The sequence below is a fragment of the Lonchura striata genome, chromosome Z (genome assembly GCF_050655825.1).
Source record: "Lonchura striata isolate lonStrDom1 chromosome Z, ASM5065582v1, whole genome shotgun sequence".
NCBI lineage: Eukaryota > Metazoa > Chordata > Aves > Passeriformes > Estrildidae > Lonchura > Lonchura striata.
The window spans coordinates 32676553-32698980 of NC_140740.1; the positions used below are offsets into that span (position 1 = coordinate 32676553).

The following is a 22428-nucleotide window of genomic DNA, read 5'->3' on the forward strand; positions in this document are numbered from 1 at the left end:
GTAATTTCAATTCCCAATCTGCTTCTTTCAGGTATTGTTCATACTTAGTAGAAATAGTTTCTTTGTTCAAACATCAGATTTTTTGTCCTTGGAGCTACTTTAATATGGTGCCCCTATTGGGTACAGATGTATCTAAGAGCCTTATGACTGACTTTGTAGTACTTAAAAACCCAGTATACTCTAGAACAGGGACGCTGTCATTGACAGGAAACAAGTGGGCATCATTTTTGGTAAGCTCTCTTGATGTGATGAGGATTATGGAAGATTCATGTTACATTGACAGTGGCAAACGCTGACTTGGATCTGTGTAAGAAACACAGAGCCATCAAAACACTGATGGTTACTTTGCAGTCACTGAACTGCAAATCAATGCAATCTCTATTGCTGAACATCATATAACCACAGATGTTGTTTTGTGGTGTATGTGGTAACAGGCAGCTTTTGGATGACCAGTAATACTGGTTTAATTCTATCAAGGAGCCCTTTATTAATGTAAGTCCATGAAAGCTCCTTTAGTCCCGGTTGACTATATTTTCCTCAAAAATATTCTGTTGAAGTTAGTGAAGCGTTTCTCCTAATTTGTATATTAAGCAATATGGAAAGTATTTCTCAAAGGGTCCACTATTGTTTGCTGTGAGTGACTTAGCCTCCTAAGGAAAGATAATGCCAGGTTTTTAGGCAGCATGAAGATTGCCTCAGCAGTACTGTCAAAAAAATATGAGAGTAATGATTCTTTCCTTTTGCCCTGAAAAAGGGGAAAGATATTCCAAATATAGACCAACCTTATGCCACTGAAAGGTTATAACGGCCTTAGATAACGTTACCTCAATTTCTGCCGGTCTACTGCTGTAAAGATCACAATTCTGCAACTACTAGATCAGCATTAGTTATCTAAGAAATAGAGAAGTTTTAAAAATTTACTGAAATACTTCATGCATCCCTTTCCTCATCCCCCTGCTCATTTACTGAGGCACAAGAAAAGTGAGCCATGGAGCTGTTTTTTTGTGATCACATCACCAGGCTTCCTACGGTCCATGCACAATGAAAAAGTTCAAACAACAGATACAGGAAAGCACAAAGATCATCCACCAGCATCCATTAATTTTGTTCACCCCAATGGCATTGACTTCACTCTCGGCTTCATGAGTCATCATTTATGATCTCAGTAATTTACTGCAGTGGGCATCAGATATACCACAAAATCAATGAAAACGAAGGCAAATTCAGAACTAAGATCAGGACCTGTAAGTCACTAATGTCCGAAAATGATGGAGTGAGAATTATTGCATGGATTCTTATTTGCCTCAACTGTCCATGGTATAACTTGCCTGAGTGCAGCATGAACATATACTTTATTGTACAGGAATCAAGCTGCAGTTGCTGCTGAACCACCTGGCCTCCTTAGCACTTAAAGATGTACTGCAAATCAATTATGAAAATTGAGTTTAGTCCATATTTATGGGCTGAATGTCCCTACTAGCCAGGCTCTAGGGGACATTCAGAACAGAAATACATTTCAGCTGCTCCTTTAAATAATTAGTTTTCCTCTGTGAAATCCTCTTGATAATGCTTGGTTCCCAGCAGATACATCTGAATTCATCATCCTGCAGTACTGCAAGTACAACGAATCACAAGGTAATACTGGTGGCACTTATGTGTCTTCTGCTCATGAAAAGTGTGACCAGAAAACAAAATTTCACTGTGCAAAGAAGGCACACACCATCTCTATTGGATAATTTTCTTGTCATTCCATAAGGCTATTCTCAAAGCACATTTCTTATTCACTGCTTATATTTCTTTTTCAGATACACTTAACAGAATAAAATATCGTGTTAGAATAATTTGCAAATATTTTTTAGAGCAAAGAAGTGATCAAATTAGACAAGTTTTGGATATGAGATAAGAAATGGAAATTTACAGCCATGAGGCCAAAGAATAGTATAGCTGCATCACTATGGTAGTATTTGTCCTTTCCAGGAAAACTGTTCCCAAATAATCCTACTCCCTAATAAGGCTACTTAGGAAGACAGAAGCAAAGGAATTAATTGAGAAGATGTTTCCTAGAATTTCACTGTTTCTTCTGTTGCTGGAACAGCACAAAGCATGTTCAAACATTATCCATAGTATGAAAGACTGGTCAGTTACTCTCTCCTCCTAATGCCAAGGCCCAGATGGGGACCTCCTCATAGAACAGAACATGCCAGGAAAGAGGTCAAGGGGATGATGGTGAATCTGGTGCAAGAGAAATGTTTTTTTTCAGAAAGAAAGAAAGAAATAGGGAGCAGATTAAGAAACAGAAATGAAAATAGCTTAGAGAACACTGTTGAAAGGTGTAGGCAGAGGACTGGAAGAAAGCTCTTCCATATATGGGAAGAGTGTACTGTTAGGATGGAAAAAAAATGTTTTAAAATCCAATTCAAAGCCTTATTTAACTTAATAAAGGTTAAAATAGTCCTTCAGGTTGTGTCAGGTAGAGGTGCACCGCATGGCAAATGTCACAGTTTTACCTCCATTTTTGATCTGGATCAGGGATGTGGCTGGAGTGTGCAGAGGCAGAAAACCTAAAAGAGGGGGCTGAAGTAGGGGAAAAAGGGTCCAAAAGTTCCTGGACCCAATTGCATTTCATAGTCAGACTGGACACCTCTCATGGGAACTGGACACTGTTAAAACATCTCCCAGGTTATTTTGAGACTTATCAATGGAATGGCTTTGTTGATGCTTCTCTTGCAATGACAGAGGATATTAAAGAAAACAAATTTCAAATTGAAAGTAACATAAGCACAGTACTTTAAGAAACAAATATTTTCTCTTTAATAATTTGGATGACAGATCTGTTACAGAAGCTAATTGGATCCTTAATTCTGTTGTATTTTAAATTTTAAAAAAATAGAAAATAGTATAAAACTGAAAAGCAAGTCCAGAGTCAGTTATCAAAGGGCATAGGACAGAAGGAACTTTTGTCAGTTGTCAATTTCCCTTGCAGTTCCTCTTTCATGAACAAGGTAAATCCCACTGACTTCACTGAAATTTCACGTTCTTAGGGTTATGCTGCTGCCCTCATTTGTCTGTAAGACAATAACATTTTCTAACTCAGGGTATTCAGTCCACCTTATTGAAAGATATCTACATGATTCACAAAGTAATTGTGATAATCCCAACAGAAAAATTAGATTGGTTCATAATGCTACAGAACCCTGAGGGATGTGTTGATTGATATTCTGTGCCCTAACTTTAAGATCTCTATCCAATCTTTTGAGATTATTAGAGGATTTTCATAAGAGAAAACATGAATTTGGCAAAATCACAATGAAAATTATCCTTTCGCCTTCATTGAAGGTTGCTTTTCATAGGAATTAGCTTGCTGCAGAAACAAAGGAAAAATAGAGAAAAGTACTCCTGGAATATTTTTCTTCCAAATTCTGATTTAAAAAAAAAAGATAAAAGGGAGTGGAAACAAATTATAATCAATATGTTTCATTTTGTACTGCAGAAAGGAAAATGACTGTTAAGAGCCTATGCATAACCTTAAGCAATACCAGATGTGGTACATAGAGAAGTATTAACTACTACTCACAGTTTGGAGTTTCTTTCAAGACAGTTAAGAACAGGTAAATTTGATGGGTGCAAAAGTGTTATGCCAGAAGGAGCCTGTTAATGAAGCAGAGTCAGACCTGTCAAAAAGCAAACACAATATGGGGCTCATGCAATTTTTAAAGCATTATGTTAAACCTGGCAATGTTATGCCTGGCAATTCAAAACAAAAGGAAAGTAGAGATTATTTTTTTCTCAGTTTTAACCCAGCAACAGGGAAGTTTAATACAATGCTGTGAGGATACAATACCTTCTCAGCCCCAATCAGACCAGCAGTGTGCTGTTTTGTGACCCATCCATTTGCCAGGAAAGATCCAGAGCTGGCTGAGCCTACAAACTCCACATGGTGTGAAAAGCAGGGAGAAAAAAATGCAGTGTAACCAGGCTCTCTAAGGGATTTTTACAACCTTCAGCCCCCTTTTCTGGATAGGCACTGTGGGGAGCTTTCTTGAAGTGCATTCTCTTGTGACCTAGAAGCAATCAAGGCAGAAGGATCTTCAGGTATTTTGAAGGTTCTTTTAAGTGTTTTGGTCTTTGGGTGGTTTGTTTTTTGTTTTGTTTTGGTGTTTTGTTTTTATTTTTGTTTTTGGTTTTGTTTTGTTTTTGTTTTGGTTTTTTTGTTTTTGTTTTTGTTTGGTTTGGGTTTTTTTCCCACTGTAAGGGTTGTGAAAGATGTTCCTGTGTTATAGTTGTAATTGTGGTTTGGACATTACTCATGTGTGACTGAATATTCTGAAGGACTGAAAAGTGCTACTGCAGTGCAAATACTAAAATACAGACTCTATTGTGATGCATTATTTACATGACATGCAGTAGTCCTTCATTCTCACCCAGGTGGAAATCAGCTCAGACAGTGGTTAATAGATTCTTCAGATCTGCCTGAAGCATGGATTATCACAAAAATAAATAGCCATGCAAATCTTCCCCCATACCAAGGCATATAGAGAGTTTCTGGACAACTGTGTAAATTCTAGTATTTTACATCCAAAAAAAAAATAAAACAGCAACAACCAAAAATAAAAATCCAAATCAAGACCTTTTCTTCCCCCTTTTCACTAGTTCTAGATTGTCTTATGAAGTCTAAAAACCAGACTCTAGGGAATGATCCTTCACAGACAGACAGCCAAGCTAAATGAGGAAAGGTTTTTGCCAGCTCTAATTTGTCTGATCTGTGATCTGTACAGTATATTCTAAATAGCCAAAAATATCCACATACTCTCATAGGATAGGTCAGATCTAGATGGAAGGCCAAGAAAACTCCAAAATTTTCAACTTCAGAACTAGCCAAAATACAGGAGTTCAAGTTTACTAGGTCTCCAGGTTTAACATTCTGTTTCTTCAAAGCCTCTGTCTGGAGCTCCCTCATCTTTTCTTCTTTCCCATCCTAAGTGAACCACTTCAGGCTCTCTCTGTTTTTAACAAATGGCAATCAGAATCAGGAAAGCCTCTAACAGTGGATGTGCATAGAAAGGGATGTGAAACTGTACAATAATGCAAAATTAGAGTAACTCAAATATGGCAAGAGAACAGCTTGTAAAACTTGCTAAATGACCTTCTGTAATACAGCAGTCAGTGAGCACTTCTGTTCCAGTCCCAGGGCTTTACTCAGCCTTACTGGTGGTATAGCCTTGGAGACCTGCACCAACTGTGGATTTGGCTGTACATGCAAAGTCTTTTAAAGACTCCTCTCATTTTTCCTCTGTAATTTAAAAAATGCACCCCAGTGCATTTTAATACTGTTGCAGTAGGTCATCAGCCCAGCAAAACATATGGAATACTACTAAATGTAATAGATTGGAGTCATCATTTCCTTCATATATATTTGTGACAGATCTGTATTTGTGTGGTCCTGCGTCTAGTCAGAAGAAAGTACTAAATAATTCCTGTGTATTCATATAACTTCACCACTGCCAGAACTTGTTTACCCATTGACCACTCCCAGCATGTGACATAGGCTGTATTTTTGTGAAAAGGTTCACTTCCTACCTTTTACCCCATGTCTACATTTGAGAAGTGATTATTCTAAATCACGTCACTGAACTTATTATCATCCTCCCACTTCGCTATGATTTTACTTAAAAATATTTGGAGATCTTTATACAGGAAATCGTATCTAAACACTATTCAAGATATTCAGGCTGAATCCTGCAGTCCTCATTCATTCTTTATCCTGGCACAGCTTTTACTGAGGTCAGTGGGCTTACAGCCTGAATAAAGACTAAAAGCTGTGAGATGGGGCCCACTGGGCAAAATTAGTAGAGATGGACAAATTAGTTTGGATAGACTAGCATTGAAACAAAATATGTGCTCAAATCCTAGACTGAGCTGAAGCCAGTCCTTTGCTCTTAGCTGTGTGTATAACTTTTGTGAATATTCATATTCACAGCTTGGGTCCCTACATCCTGGCCTCCAGAATATGTGAATTGCCATAGCCATCCTTTCTTCCCACCATGGAGGCCCCATTGCAGGAGAAGGCTTCCTCCCCACAGGAGTTCAGCTCAGTTCCAGGCAGTTTCAGGGCATGAACAAAGCAGCTCTTACTGCAGGGTTTGAGTTGGTCTTCTCCCTGCAAAAATGTTGTTTTAGAGAGCCCTAAAAAAGAACTGTCTGGATTCCTACTAAAGAGTGATTGAAGCATACCTCTCTTACCATGGCTGCTGTGCTTACTTCTCTTCCATTTTCACACAGTTCTGTCATACCCCTAGAGATTCCAAGGCTGTCTTGGGAGGTGTCTTCATGCCTCTGCAGCTTGCAGTCTGAAGTAGAAAATTTGCTTTCTTTCAGGTTATCACTTCCCTCCACTTCCCTTCAGGGCACAGGAAAGTTGGGTTGAAGCACCACCAGGTCATGCCAATATCAGGTGTCAAGAGATTTTTACTGGCTATATCAGCATGTGCAAACTGCTTTTTCTTTTGTGATTGTCATTTGTCTGTTGAAGAGGACATGTATCTGTCTGCACATGCTTGTCTCAACTTAGAATAGAGGGCTGAACCCTAAAGCCATTATTCATGTACTCACCTTTGCACCCAGGAGTAGAGGTGAGACTACAAAATTCTTCTGCTGCTGGTAGAACCACCAAGACAGCCAGATCTCTTCACAAAAAATTGGAAATTCAGATGAAGTCTGGTTGTTGTGAAAAGGCCATTTTGTGGCCAAAATGCTTGGACAGGCTATAGAAAAGCATTAGATCCATGAATATTTAGAAAATCAGGATAACCATGGCCTGACTTTTGCCGTTATACTAAATGTTACACTGCTCCTTCTGTGGAATCTGTAGGCAGCACAAAGATAGCCAGGGTTAGTTTTCATGTTCTCTTGGTGGTGTAAAAGACATCAGATCATTTATGTATTTTCTACTTGGAAAACTTCCTTTAAAAGTTTGCTTTTATGGTTGGAAAACATTCATTTGTATTTTTTAAAATATTAGAGACAAGTACCATAGCTTTGATTTTCAGATATTACAGATCTCTGGTGATAAAATTTAAAAATAAATAATGATGCATCTCCTCCAGATTATTTAAACCGTAAAGGCAAAGGTACCTGCTATATATTAACACTGTCAGCCACCTAGGCATTACAGTAGATTTTTAATGTGTTTCATCAAAACACTTAAAGGCACTTTTTAAAATATACGACCCACTAAATAAAAAAACATAGGACGTAATCTTCAAGGCACACTGATTAATGCAAAATTGACTTGAGCAAATGCAGCTTATGGCCATAATCCAGGAAGCTCTCTTGATGCTAAAGAGTTTCATACAATAGCTTTCCATTTTCAAAATCACATCAATTTTTACTTACAACATTTTGAAAACAGGTACAGCAACTTTCAATCAACTGTCCAGCAATAATGTAAAATCCCTTACTATTAAATTGTAAAAGTTTGAGTCATGGGAATAAGACATTGGTGTGGAGAACTGATTTCCTAATTGTCACCAACCCAGGGCTGTCAACTGCTGTGCAGTATTGCCTGTACAGAGATAGAGATGGAGCAAACCATATTATTCACTGTGAATAAGTTATGTGATTAATTTTTCTCTTTTCTTTATTTTTTTTTTTTCTGTGTTTCTGATTTCTTCAGATATTCTTGTGACAGATAGACTCAAAATATTTAAATTGTCAAAACTCATAGTAGGGTTTGTGCTGGAATACTCACGTGTCAACAAATGCTAAATGAGTTTATTTACAGTAATCAAACCATATGAAAGTCTCTCTGCTTTATCTATGCAGCACCACCTTGAGGAAAATAGCTGTAATTCTTTTCTATCATTTCCTGTAGTAATATTTGATTGTCAACAATTAAAAGCAGACACTCAACCAGTAAGTATAACACAAGCAGGTATAAACACTGCCTCTCTCCCAAAAAGAAAGACTTGAATTAAAAAAAAAGTTTAATCACTATGCAAACACTGGGAAAACAGAGCCAAATATTTCCTGAATACTGCTTTCATGCAATAAGATAGTCACAATCAGGCTGCATGCACCCTCTGCCCTGTGCTGGGGCTTCAGGGCAGCTTGTGAAAACACCAGCAGCTCTGGAGGCTGCAGAGTGAGGCAAGGTGGGGCTCAGCCAGGGGTGACAACTGGATAACTGCTCTCTATTTTCCACCTGTGAAGGGAAAATTAACTGAAACGGAAAAATACAGCACCTGTTGTTCTGTGTATTGGCTGGAGTATCTTGTGATGATACTGGTGCGAGTGCTTCACAGAAAGAATGTTTTTCTTGCAAAGACAGCAAGAAGGTCATTCAGTGTGTGCCATTCTCACAATGCTCTTTCAAGAAGCCTTAAAAATGATTGAGGAGTTGGAATTTCCCTATTTCTCCCCACCTGATACTGTGTTCTTTCTCAGTTTTGCATGATACAGAGGACTGAAGATGACATCTCTCTCCACAGCTTCTGAGAGGTCATAGCTGTCTGGTGACCTGGTAGAAATCAGAGATAGGCAACATGGAGGTGTTATTTAAGGCACCTCACCCATAAGTGGATCAAAAAGAATTCAAGGTCTCATGAAAGCACTCACCATATAGAAAGAAAAGAAAAACAGGAAATGAAAAGAGAAGCAGAGAAAATAAAAGTTCAGATGAAGTTTTCAGGGTTCCAGCATCAATATTTTTTTTATAAGACAAAAATGTTTGAGAGTTTTTTTTATGAAAAGGAAAGACTGTTTTATTGACTGATGAAAGCTTTATGATAGCTCTATAATTTCTAAATTGTTCCTAAACTTTTCCCTTCAGAGGGTCTCTGATAGTAGCCTGGGGAACTCGGCCTCTAAGGCTAGCAACATCCCAGCCACCACCATCTTTTTGAAAGCAGGGCTGTGGTGTGAGCACAGCTGTATCTTGCTCATTCAATCTGTACTGAACACACAGCATAGGAAAAGGTGTGGGCAGTGTGATGTTCAGTGGGGCCTTGCCAAACAGAAATGGTGTTCCTCTTGGAATTGCTGCAAGGCTGCTGTAGGGTTTGGTTTGCCAGCAATCTCTTTTCAATGCAAAGAAAGAGACTCACATTTTTCTCATGTTTTCTATGTGAGGAAAAATGGAAAAAGTTGAAGCCAGGGCAGGTGAACCCTTCTAAAATGAGGTTTGCAATAAGGCTTAAAAATCATACAGTCATAGAATATCCTGAGTTGAAAGGGACCCATAAGGATCATCAAAATTCGGTTCCTGGCTCTGCGCAGGACAACCCCAAGAATCATACCATGTGACCAAGAATGTTGTCCAAATTCTTCTTGAGCTACATCAGGCTGGTGCTGTGCCCACTTCCCTGGGGAGCCTGTTCCAGTGCCCAGCCACCCTCTAGGTGAAGAAGTTTTTCCTGATATCCAGCCTAAACCTCTCCTGGCACAACTTCATGCCGTTTCCTCAGGTCCTGTCACTGTCACCACAGGGAAGAGATCAGTACCTGCCCCTCCTCTTCCTCTCCCAAGGAAGTTGTGACTGCAGTGAGGTCTCCCCTCAGTCTCCTCCTCTCCAGGCTGAACAGACCAAGTGACCTCAGGCACTCCTCACACATCTTCTCCTCAAGGCCCTTCACCATCCTCATGGCCCTCCTCTGGACACTCTCTAACAGCTCAATGCCTTTTTTGTGTTGTGGTACCCAGAACTGCATACAACACTGAATGTGAGGCCACACCAATGCACAGCAGTGCAAGACAATCACCTCTTTCAAGCATTTTTCATTAACTACCAGAATAATTTTTTCTGTAATTTTACCAGCAACTGAAATGAATCTAACAGGCCTGTATTTACCAGGGTCACCCTTCTTGCTTTTCTAGAAGTAGCTAGCACTCTCCATGACCAAAGCAACATCTATGCTGTTGGGAATAATCAGAGATGTTATCTTGTGAAATATAATCTGTTGCTATTCAAGCATTTTTGAGAATGAAACTGGCTACTTTAAAACTGATGGAAGTACCTTATATGCAAGCAACATGTACACTGGGAGTGTAACAGCCTACAGGGTTGCCTTGTGTGGGGACCAGGAAAGCTTTAAAAACTAGAGACTGTACTGAAGAACTTGCCCTCACCAGGTCAGGCTTTTCAAAAAACATGCAGGAAGGACATAATATACTCCACAATGCCTCTGGCAGTCACTGAAATATATTGGAAGAACAATCTTAACTATCACAGCCCAAGTAGTGTGTGGGAACCAGGGGTCATTTCATCAAAACCCCTTTCTCAGCTGTTCTGGATCACAAGAGCTGAGCACTGGAGTTGAGACAAGAGCTACAAATGTCCTCTTTGCAAAAAATATGTTGTTCAGATCCCCCCACTGCCCTTATACATGAACAATTCTGAAAAAAATGGCATGGATACTTCTACATGGCTTCAGAAAATATGAGGGGGAGAGAAGGTAGAGATAGTATATCTTTCTTCATTTTCCACTGATAGGTTTCCAGTCCATGGGAAGTCATCAGGATATTATTTGGTGCATGTGTGGTGTGAGAATGAAGACATCTTTCTTCACAATGAAAATGCTTTTCTTTTGGTATGGCACAGTAATAAATGTGTCCTCTGATTTACCCCAATATGCTGTAATCTTTTCCCTTGGTTATTTGTGTGTTCATCTGAGTTTTGAATTTATGAAAAACTGGTAACATTGTGCATATTCTACTCATTGTTTTATACAGCGTTATCATGTATGCAACATGATAACTATGGCAGAGGACTTTTGTGGGCAGTTGCCAGCTCAAACACCAGTTGATCCAGACCAAATAAAATTGTTCTTTAGCATCTTCAATTATATGATGCACTTAGGGAAAAAAAATTCCCTTGCAGAAAGGAGTTTACAAAGGGTGTGATATTTCTGGGAGCCATTGGGAACCCCTAAGGCATGGCTGGGTGCTGAAGCATGGCTCAGATGAAGACTAAAAACTTCAGAGCAATGGAGTATTTGGGTCCAAGGCTGCAGCCACAGAGGATACTTCTTGCTTCCTCCATCTCCTCTGAGCAGGGAAGTGGTGGTCTTGTGCTGTGGAAAAAGGGCTGTCTTTCTGCCTCCCTGCTGTGCATGCACAGCACTAGGCTCTGAGCACTGCTTTTGGCTCCTCTGAGTTCAGTGAGGAGAGTAGTTTTCTGCTAGTCAAGAGATTAGTTTTTTCCCCCAAGGTCATTATTACCTTTCATCCAATAAACCAGATTTCATTTCAGTGTAGGACTACAAAGATGAATTAAAGACTCTTTGGTTCAGCTTGGTAAATGAACAGGATGATTCTTATGCCTAAGATAGCAGTCTTGAGGCTCTCTCTAAATGTGGCTTGGACTGCTGCTGAGACACCCTCATGTTCATTATTTCAATGGGGAAAAAATGAGCTGGAAGTAGCTAAACCTATATAATGTTTTTCTTTCCTTACCCTGCCCCCATTCTCTCCAAATCTTACATTCTTTTGTGTTGTTCAAGTTTCCCAGTGCTTTATATGAGGATTCAGAAGTCTGGTTCTCTGGAAACAATTGTTATGTCAGCTGACATTAACACAGAAAGCACTTTAACTCTTTTTCCAACATATCCATCAAGTTCAATGGCCAAAACATTAATTCTCATTAAGCTTCAACAAAGTTTCTTATTTTCCTTTCATTCTGTCACCATACTGCCTCCATGCAAGACTGCTTTACAAATATATGCAGTCATTTAACTAAAAGAATTTATGGAAGCTTTATTTTCAGTGACTTTATATAAGTCACTGAAAATAAAGCCTATATTTTTGTGAGTGTTCTAGGCCATTTATGACACAAATTTGAGCACCTCCTGTTCTAAGTTTTTTAAAAAAGCATATATGCTTTAAATCAGCCCAAAAAAGTGAAATTATATGTTGTTGTTACTAGCTTGGAAACTAGGCATAGCCCTCCAAAATTATGAGAAAATATGAACAAAAAGTAGAGACTAACTCAGCTGCTGAAACATGGACCAAAAGTTTCTTGTTGCCTACAACTGCAAAGACTACCCCTAAAGATTCATCAGCTGGCTTCAGAAGTCTTAGTTTTGGTTTTGTGCTCACTGGACAAAAGTAGATATTGTTCAAGGACATTGAGCAAGGATACTGTTCAAGAGAATATAAAAGATGGAGTGTTGTGAGAGTAGAATGAGTACTCTTTTTTTAGTAATTATTAAGCAGTTATAGATATGTACTTCTTAATAATGAAGATGGACTACTCTAATGTTTCAGAGTTGTAACTGGGCTGGTCTAAGGCCATAACCTGTCTGAAAACTTATCCACTAATAAATAATGGATATCCACTATAAGATATTATAGTTTCACAGTGGGCAGAGACTAAAAAAATACTAATAATATCTCAGCTATTAGTATAACAAATGATACATGTTCCTGTTTTAGAACTATAATGCAGTAAATGTATTAAGCAGTGCCTATGCTTTCTTTTTAAATGAAGCATGCAGCCCCATCCCACTCACCAAACCACATTTTTACCTTCAAATATCACCCAAAAATGTGTGTAAGAACTATGGCGGGGGGAAGTAAGATGCTGGTCCTGCCCCTAGAGAGAAGAGTCATGACAGATTAACTCCCATGTCCTTTCTGGGTGTGCTGAAAATTTATAAAATAATTTCCACCAACATTAAGAGAGGTTAGTATAGGCAATTGACCTTGTAAATCAAGAATAGGATAGGTCCTATAATATATAATATTTTGAGGTATTTATCACCTAGCTGAGGCAGACAGGAATTGAGCATGTAAATTGTTGTAATGGTAACAGTAATTCTATATCCCAGTGCCTGCACATCAGTGAGAGTGCCCCCAGGGCTGCAGGGAGGGTTTTCCCTTTGCACCCCCTCACTTACCCCCAGCATGGCTCAGACTCAGGGCTGATGGTCCAGAGAGACCAACACAAACAGGACAAAGCTGTACAATGTATTGCATCCTCTTTCTCATTACTTCTGCAAGCGCATCTCTAATTCTCTATGGCTTTTGTTCTACTCACCAGTTTCTCCAGATTTCTTCCCAGCTCTAAAGGATTTTCTTTCCTAAGGTGAATGTATATTTAGGTTGTTCTCAGTTCAATCCCATATCATGATAGAAAAATGATATGAGCCATGGCTGAATATATATTTAAAAATTTCAAAACATTTGAAGTGGGATAAAATAAATAATCCTGAGGCAAATGACATCTTCAAGTCTCCAATTCTTCTAATATATTCCAGAAATACACATGACTTTAAGAATACGTTGCAATCTTCAGATAATTGTTAATGCATGTAAGTGTTTTGCAGGAAAAACAACATTTTGTGTTATCTGCAAAAAGCCCTTTTGAGTAAGAGTCCATATCTCCAGGTATTTCTTTTAAAGGGGAACAGTTTAATAAAAATAACAAAGCTAGAAACCAAGAACATTAACTTTCACTTTGCCTAGGTACATGCTAGTACTCTTGCTGTAATTATAACATAGAGGTCATTCCAAAGGAATTACCAGCCTTCAAATGATATGAGACAATTATTCTCCAGGGAGTCGGACAAATTCGTAAGACAAATACAGTTGAAATTTCAGACATCAATCTCTTTTTTAACATAGCATGGGAACAAGGGAACTGTGAAATGTAATTTTACCCTAAGGCCCAACAAATGATCGCATTAAAATGATTTAAAAAAAAGACTTACCATCTATTATACCTCAGAAGTGAATGTAGTGTTAGATTTTTCTAAGGCTTCCTGTGAATAGCAGTATTTAATAGAATCTGTAAAAAACCCTTTACAGTTGCCCATGTTTTTGGCTGGCGGAGCTGTCACAGAAGGCAGCCCCACATGCTGTGGTGCAGTGTTGGGAGCAGTGTGATGCCACCAGCATGCTCCCACTCGCCAGGCACCTCCTGGCTGTGGGGGCTCATGCTGGACCCTGCCACGCCACCTCCCAGCAGATACCTATTGCTTGGGGTAGTGCTGCACAATCAGGGATTCCCCAAAGCAGTTCTTTTTATCCTGCCCAAATGTTCTCCAAACAGGAGGAAGCTGAGCCGGTCTCATGAACACATGTGACAAGAAACTGTGCTGAATGGGGCCTCATTTCCCTGGTCCTGACAACCACAAGGAGAAATTTAAAGGGAAAAGTACTTACAACAGTACCTTGAAGACCTTTCAGTATCACCCATTGTGAACCCCAAGGACATCCACTAATGGTGTGCATTGCCTGGAAGTGCAGGAGGGGTGATAGAAACCCAAAAGGTGGCAGCTCTGGATCCCCTGTTTTTATGTACTTCAGTTCATCAGATTTATATCACTTCCCACAAGCTTGGTTTATCTGGAACCTGGTATGGCTTGAGCCCATCTAGAAGATAAATTTGGGACTGGTACCACTTCCAATATTCACGTGCAGAAAGCAGGAAACCCTTATATTCCTGCTTGTGTGGAGTCTCTCGAGCTATCTTCTACATTTGCCCAGGGCTGGTCATGCCAGCATGAATTTGAGGTTTGCTTATGTGAGCTGGGCAGGATTTAGCTCAGTGTGTGCCACAGTCAAAGTGTTGAAGTAGAAAAGGGATATTAAGGAACTGTTTTTAGCTAGGGTTTGATTTACAGAAATGTATAACAGTCTCATTCTTCAGATAAATGCATTTCTCCAACTGCTATTATTCAAGAAAACAGGCTCCTTAGAAATCTTTAAAGCCAACACATTGCAGTGTGACCTTGCACAACTTGGCAGTGAAGCTCTGCATGTTTTTATTGTATTTAAATAGCACCATTAGTTTTATGCAAGGAAGTTAAAGTTTAGCTTCAGTGGCATTCTAGTGCTGCACATGCACTGAGTCCATGTGTGCCCCTGTAAGGGCAGGGTTTCCAAGGAGCAGAGGAAAGAACGAGTGTGTGAGGAAGAGTGCATAAGTTTGTGCACACACAAATGTGCATGAGTGGTTTTCCCAAGGGTGTATTCCTGTCCCTGTGACACTATGGTCAACAGCTGCCTGAATTATCCTATTAGCCATAGGCTCTGCAAATATATGTGAAAGAATGCTTCCCAAATGGAAGCTGTCAAATTAATGAGAAATGCAAATGCGTCCTGGATTAAATGAATGCAAAAGTAGAGCAGCACCTGTCTGTTTGATGAGGATGGTTGACAGGAGAGCCGTGCTGAGCTTCTGTGTTACTTAGGGTGAGGAAAATTATCAAAACTTCATATTTCCATTTGCTAAACCAAATCTTTTCATTCTACTCTCACAACAGTTTTCTAAGGTAAACTTTCCCAAGAGATATTGAGAATTGTAAGGAAAAAATTAGAACTCTGTACAACGAGTGATAGACATCTCAAAGCTGCCATATGATGTCTCACCAGCAAACACTTAGTCCACCTTATTGTGGGAACACTTTGAGCGTCTGGGCAAGTTCCCAGAAGAATACAAAGTTATGAGTCCCTTAAGCTACATAGTTTCCTAAGTTAGCTTTAAACTAACATGGTATTGTATTATTAGTCAGGCAAAAATGAAGGGAGTAACACACTCCAGTTAACAAAAAAAATCCAGACATCCATATACATATTTCATACATACATCTATCTTACCACATGACACATGTGGCAAATCATTTACCATTTGTCTGCATTTTATATTAAGGGCACAGAAAGTCTAATGGTACTGCCAGTATGCCCAGTAGCCTTAAGAGCTGGGAACAAATAGTTCATCTCTTGTCCATGAGAAGGACCAGATGAAAAGTGAATGTCATTGTATTGCAATAGCAGAACTCATGGAAGCACAACAGTAAGGCATCACATGAGGCTCACAGATGAAAAAAAAACCAAAATTATGTGAAGATTTCTTTTTATTAAATCCAAAACAAAGTTAGTTAATCTCACCAGGTTCTCTTGCCCATGACAAGTAAACCCCAAGATCTAAATAAAAAAACTATCATGCCTCATTAATGCTGATCTGGAGGAATATAGATGACATCTTTGATCCTTACTCTTCCTATCTTTATCTGATTCCTAAAGTATATCTCCATTGCACACTCTCATTTGCTTCCATCACCTCTTGCTCTATTCACATCACATACTTGTTTGCAATGAGAGGGACTGGGGAAGGGGAATTACCTGAAAGCACTGGAAACATCGGTCTTACAACAGTCAGAGCCACGTATGTCCATACGGACTCCAGAATTCAGTAGAAAGAAAAGCAGTTTAAATGAACAGATTTTATTATTTATTCTTGTGGAAAAAGAGGAAAAACTGAAAAAAAAAAAAAAAGATTGAAAGACTGATTTCATTGTAAACAAATACAAACAGATTAAAAAACTGCTGTACTTGGACTGAGGGTGTATCAAACCCATAGTCAACCCAACAGTTTAATTTTCAAAACTTGGCTTTTAACACTGGAGGCATGAGATCAAGCCAAGACACACTGCCAATAAAAGGCTGGAGCTCAAAGCCAGTGTTCAATTACAGAGCCCAGAAGGTTTACGGAAGTGTTTAGTGAAAATTGTTTGCAAATGGGTTTAGAAAAATTTTCTCCCTCCTGCTGTCTGTTTCAGAACCTGACCCTCTCAGACTTACTGAAGAATTCTCTTTCCATCAACCTGGCAGGGATACATAGGATTTGCATGTGGGCAGGCAGGATGCTTAGTGCCTAAATTAAGCTAGACAATGTTTCTGGAAGATATGGTTAAGTCAAAGCAAGAGTTCTCCAGCCAAAGGGACCACTGGACCCTATCTAAGCATAGATAGATTAAATAGAAAGCTCCTTGATAAACAAAAATTATGTTGCATGATCTAATGGTCCCTTCTGAATTGAAATATTCCACCAAGACTGGAGTATTTAGCACATTTTTTTCCCATTTATCAGATGCATTGTTAATTGGAATAGTTCTACAAGGCATAGGAATAAACTATGAACACAGAATTTTGCCCTGAGCAAAGAAAATTTGTATTCAATTTCACAACTTTGTTTTTGTACCTGATATCCATTAAAAAAAAAAAAAATCATGGGGTCTGCAGGAATTTTCCTAATCAATGGACAGTAAATTTATACTTTTAAACATCTTTGTCATCTCTATACCCAGTGCAGTCATCACACACACCAAGACTTGCACAGAAATGCATTTGACAGTACCTCTGCTCTAGAAGAGCCACGGAATGAGGTTGCTGTGGTTAAATGCAGAGTCCTAGTTCTTTTTAGGGCAGATGAGAATACAGATACACAGCAAGACAAGCAACTCCATGGGGTCACAGGGAAACATATTTTTATCTCACTGAGATGCACTGATTTCTATTCCCTTGGTCAGTAGCTCAGGAAGGTGCCTTTTAGTAAAACTAAATATGTTTGGCTTGTGAAAGCATGTACAGATTAATGATTGCTGCTTTCTGGTTTTTACTGAGTTTTTTGTTCCGTTTTGTGGTTGTTCTGTTGTTTTGGTTGTTTTGATTGTGTGGAGGTTTTTTCACCTGGAATTTTGGTTTTGAGATTTCTTGCTCTCTTTATACTTACTGAGTTCATGTATTTAATTTAAACTTGGAGAAATACACTAAAAACCCCAACCTACTTCTGCCTTCTAATGAAAGCCCCAAGTTTGGTGCTGTGTCTAATGTTCATAAGAGTCCATTCACTGTGCTGTGAAGACAGAGACCTTATTAACCATGGATGAGGTAGCTTCTGCCAAGAATCCTTAGGGAATCTCTCAGAAGTGATGACATAGCTCAGATCAAGGGCTATCTATGAGAATTTCTTAAAATAACTCCAGGGACTCTCTGAAATATTCAGCTGATTGAGGAGATATTATTGTTTACTGCTTATTTCTCTGTATTTGTTCTGCTAAGACTGGTAAGCACCCATTTGTTTCTCAACATGAATTCCTTAGGATCCGAATTATTAGGACATTATTGTACTAATAATGCAATAGGATTTCTAGGTTTATCCTATTAAAGCATGGCTGGTCCCAGACATGCAAAATTCATTCTTATCTGTATCCTTAGAAAAGTATAAGGAGGTGTGTTTCAAGCACTCTGCCAAGGATGAATTACCAGGGTCTGATCTGATTCCTTCCTCATTTTTTTCCCGAAATTCTCCACTTGGAACAAAATGAGCAAGGAGTGTCCAAGTTACAGATATTTGTACTTCTTAAACCAGACAAAGTGCTATCTAGGCTGGTAGCACTGAGCAACCAGCCTGGCATCTGACATCAGCCTGGTCTGCATTACATTGAGGGGTGTAAACCACTGAACACCTTGTTTCATTCTTAGCCAGGTGTGCAAAACAACTTCAGTAAATTCTGTGGCTTTCACACAAGGTGTCATCCATGTATCTGGGGCTTTTCACAATGCAATCTAAAGGGTCATCCTAGAAACTCAAGAGTTTGGAGGGATGAGAAGTGAGCACTAGAGCTGCAGACTTTTGCTGCAATCCAAGGAAAGTCATATGACTAACAAATCTTGCTGTTCTGTCACAAAAACTTTACTTTCCTCTGACCCTGGATGAAAAAATACATCAGAGAAGAATTGTGCACTATCAGTACCAAGCAACAGTAGTAGGCTTTGAAAAGCAAACATAACCTGGAGACACATTTCTTAAATACATCCTGGTGATCACTGCGTGGTGGCTCCTGTCTCACCATATCTTTCACCTTGCCCGTGTGACACTCAGATCACTTTGGCAGCAGGCTCAGCCTTAGCTTTGAGATTTTATGAAGATGCAAAAAGTAAAAATTATTCACCTCCTTCTCCAAGAAACCTCAGTGAAGTCCTCACTGAAGAGGAAAAATCCAAGTCAAGAACACTCTTCCAAGTGAGTAATCAATGCTCAGCTGTGCCAGGCTGAAATCTTTTGGTCTAACAAAGAGTAAATGAGACCGTCCCAACAACACTCCATCTGTTCAAGTACCTAAGTACTTTCCTAAATAATGGATCTTAAGGAGGCTGAAAATGGTTGAAAGAGCCACACAGTAATCACAAGCATGTTCTGCTAATGCAGAATTTCTTCTCTCCTTGAATAAAGGAATGCTTGTTATTAAATGAAAGTTAGGTTTAAACTTCAGTGATGGGCTGAGCAGCTAACTGCTGTTTTACACTGGAAAACACATTGCATGCTTACCTGCAATACTGCTCCCTCTAATGGATTCTTTCCTAAAGGTATTTCCCACTACTCCACCTCCTTCCTTTCCTCTCATTAACAATTTTAGCGTGATCTCATCAGGCCTCGACAAGTATTGATGGGCCACAGTATCATGAGGCTAATAAAGTGTGTTACCCAGTATTTTCTGGTGACACATAAAAACTTCCTTATGAAAGACACAGGACACAGAATATAATATAAATGTTTTTTTAGTAACAGCAGAGTACTGTGGGCTGTGTAGCACTGGGCACAAGCATGTTTTTTAATAGAGCTCTATGGGGCAGCATTGCCCAATCATGTGATGGGGGAGGCAGGGTGAGGATAATATGGACCCCACTTTGATGCAGCTGGGACAGAGGAGATGAGGTCTGGCAGGACCCAGAAAACTTTGTGGGAAAGCAAAACCCCCAGGCAACATCCCTGAGTTCTGCCCAAGCACCTGAGCAAAGCCTCTGAGGACAGCAAACCTCCATGATGTTGTGTGCACTACCTCCTCTCATGCTCCTGCTCTCTTTCTTGTGTTACCCTTTTGATCCACATTGCCCTGTTAATAATAGAACATCACTAGAGCACAGTATTAAACAGTTGCTGTCCAAGACCATTCCTTTAAAAAGGAACATACATCACCTATTTTTTTCCTCCTCCTATTTACAATTATTCCCTAAGCATCTGTCAAACATTAAACAATAAGGGTAAAAAAGGCTAAATTATTTTCCTCTCTCTGCCAGGTCATGACACAAGTGTCAAGCCCAACAAAGCCACATGACATGAGGACAACTTTGTGAGTTCAAGGCCAAAGCCAAGCCTTATTCTTACCTCTGTCCTCACCTGCTGACCACTCTGGACTCTCAGCTGCACTGGGGCTGGTGGTTGCTGGTTCCAGCCATGGGGAAGGGTGATGGGATAGCTCTACCAAAGACAGGGTAAGTACCCAGCATCTCTACAGGTACTCTGTTTGCTCCAACCTCCCTGGGGCACTGTGCTTGGCAGTGGAGTACTCATGGATTCCAGAGGGAAACTGGGCTGAGGCACTCTCTCCACAGGAGAGTGAGAACTCTCCCAGTTCAGGACCAGCCTCACAGACACATTTTGCAGGTAACTCCCAGACTCAATTCTCCCCTCTTTTCATTTGCCAGTAAAATGATGGCTTCTTATTTTTATAAAAGTGTAGATCCTGAAATTCCCATTGTTGAGTGTAAGGCAAAGGAGTGTCACAAGGTTAGCAAAGCTGGGGCTTGTCAGAGCCATTCTTTTAATGGAAGAAAAGAAAAAGGAAAAAATCCAGCAAGTGGTGTAGCAACAAAGAAAGTCCCTTTTTGATCTATCAAGCCTCTTTCTCCAGCCTCTGTGAATGCCTGACCTCCTGCACAGTCTCTGAATATAAACTTTGCCCGGCACACTCAGGGTAATCTTTTCACATCATAAAACTTATAATCCTCTTAAAGTGGTTTCGTAGGGTTTGAGGTATGATGCACTTATCAAATAACCGAAACAAATAAATCAGCTTATTTAGGCTGTGGTCAGTGTGTGTGTAGGTCTGTGTGTGCAGGGAGGAAGCCAGTGCCATACCAGCATTTGTATACATTAGCAACAAAGCTGTCTGTGACAAGCTGTCCTCTGCACAACTAAATATTTAGTTGCATATCATAAGTAACTTCTTAAGTGATTAAAGAGAGAGGGTGCTGTCTGTCCGTGCTGGCTCGGGGCGAGCAGCCGGCAGGCGCGGCTTTGCGAAGGGGGGCTGCCCGCGCACACCCCGCGCTCCCTGCCTGCAGGTTTGCCACGTGGGGACCGTCCCTGCTCCGGCCAGGGGTGCACGGCCTCAGACACGCTCTTCTGTCACCCTCCTCTGCCCAGAAACTGTCTCTAAACAGGCTCCAAGTGGATTTCTTACATATTTGTACAGAGTTCAAGTTTTCAAATATTTTTGCTAGCTTTTATTGGTGTTAGGGCAAGGTTTATATTTAACGTGCCTGTATTTATGGATTCTTGCGCTTGCATATTTCTCTCATGTGCAAAATTAAATTAATAAAATGATTTCATGCAGAAGAAGTATAGAGTAGATGTGTCCTGTTTGATATAAAGACACTTTGGAAAAGACATCTATAAATTAAAATCCTATAAAACCTATTCCTTTGTACAATTTAACTTCAAGCTAGAAAAGCCACCCTAAATTTGGTCCCAGTGTGTTTCCCTGTGTGTACAATAAATGTTTTGTTCAGACAGCTCGAGCACCATCACAGCAACCCTCACTTAAAATGTTGTCGTTGTTAGGATATAGACACATGCTAAACATAATGTCTTGAATTTGCTATTTCACCTAGGGAAAAAGAGAAGAAAGCCTGTCACAGGGACAAAGGCTGAGTTTTTCTGTGTGGGGGTCCCTCCTCTTTCTGCTGCTTCCTGTCCCTTCTCTGCTTCTCCTCCCCAGAAGGTATTCCAGCTTCTACTTACTCTGAAAACTCCAGAGGCAATTTAAACTACTTTTAGGATTTTGGATGCGTCTTCTGTTTCAGTATGTGCCATGTGCAAGAAAAAGGCAGACCAGGACTAGGCCATTATCCCATGTGGATGAAGTTTGGAGAGGCCTGACGGTGGCAGTGTCCTGCATCTCTCAGGATATGGAAATGTCTGATGTGCCCAGCACATTATCTTGTCTCCAAACTGCTCCTTGTCCCATCTTTCCCTCAGGTGTCTGAGCCACAAAGAATTTTCCAGCTGTGCCAGAGCTGTCCTTGGCACCTGGGCTTTGTGCAAGAGCTGTTGCAGGGTTTGGGTGCAGCTCTCATGGGGAGAGCAGTGGACCAGCCCTCCCTATTTTTGGTAGACATATTTGTTTATAATCAGATGCTGGAAATACAAAACATTTTTAGCTACCAAAAAAACCTACAAGAGTTTTCTCTGCTGTTGATGGCATGGAGGAATTTTTAAGACCTTGTTTCCACAAAATGCTTCTCAGAGATTTTGTTACTTGCCTCTGGGAGAGCAGCACAAGGACAATAGCACCAACATCTTCTTTTCTAGTACATGTTGGGTTAATAGGAAAATTAAAGCTCAAGTAAATATTCACCAGAAAGTAATTTCAGTCTGTCATGAAAATAATCTACATTTATAAGTTATCTAAACTAAAGTGAGCTATATTAGCCTCCAGCAGGTCTAAAACCATTATGAATTATTGAATAAGTAATCTTTTTTTTAATAGTTATTGACATAATAAATATATTTGCTTGAAAACATCCGGAGCTGCATAGGCATAGAAATATTTATGAGCCTGTGCTCTTTACAGCACTGTTTTACAG

At 39.7% G+C, this 22428-nt stretch overlaps 1 protein-coding gene across 1 annotated transcript in view; it reads left to right on the top strand.

The window, feature by feature from the left end:
* The window catches only part of PRDM6 (PR/SET domain 6), a 105637-nt gene extending 85642 nt beyond the window's left edge, over positions 1–19995 (top strand). Inside the window, exon 8 of the mRNA XM_085566464.1 lies at positions 19858–19995. Within this exon, the coding sequence (XP_085422590.1) occupies positions 19858–19864 (7 nt within the window). The 3' untranslated portion in view covers positions 19865–19995. The remainder of the gene's footprint in view (positions 1–19857) is intronic.
* The last annotated feature ends 2433 nt before the right edge of the window (positions 19996–22428 follow it).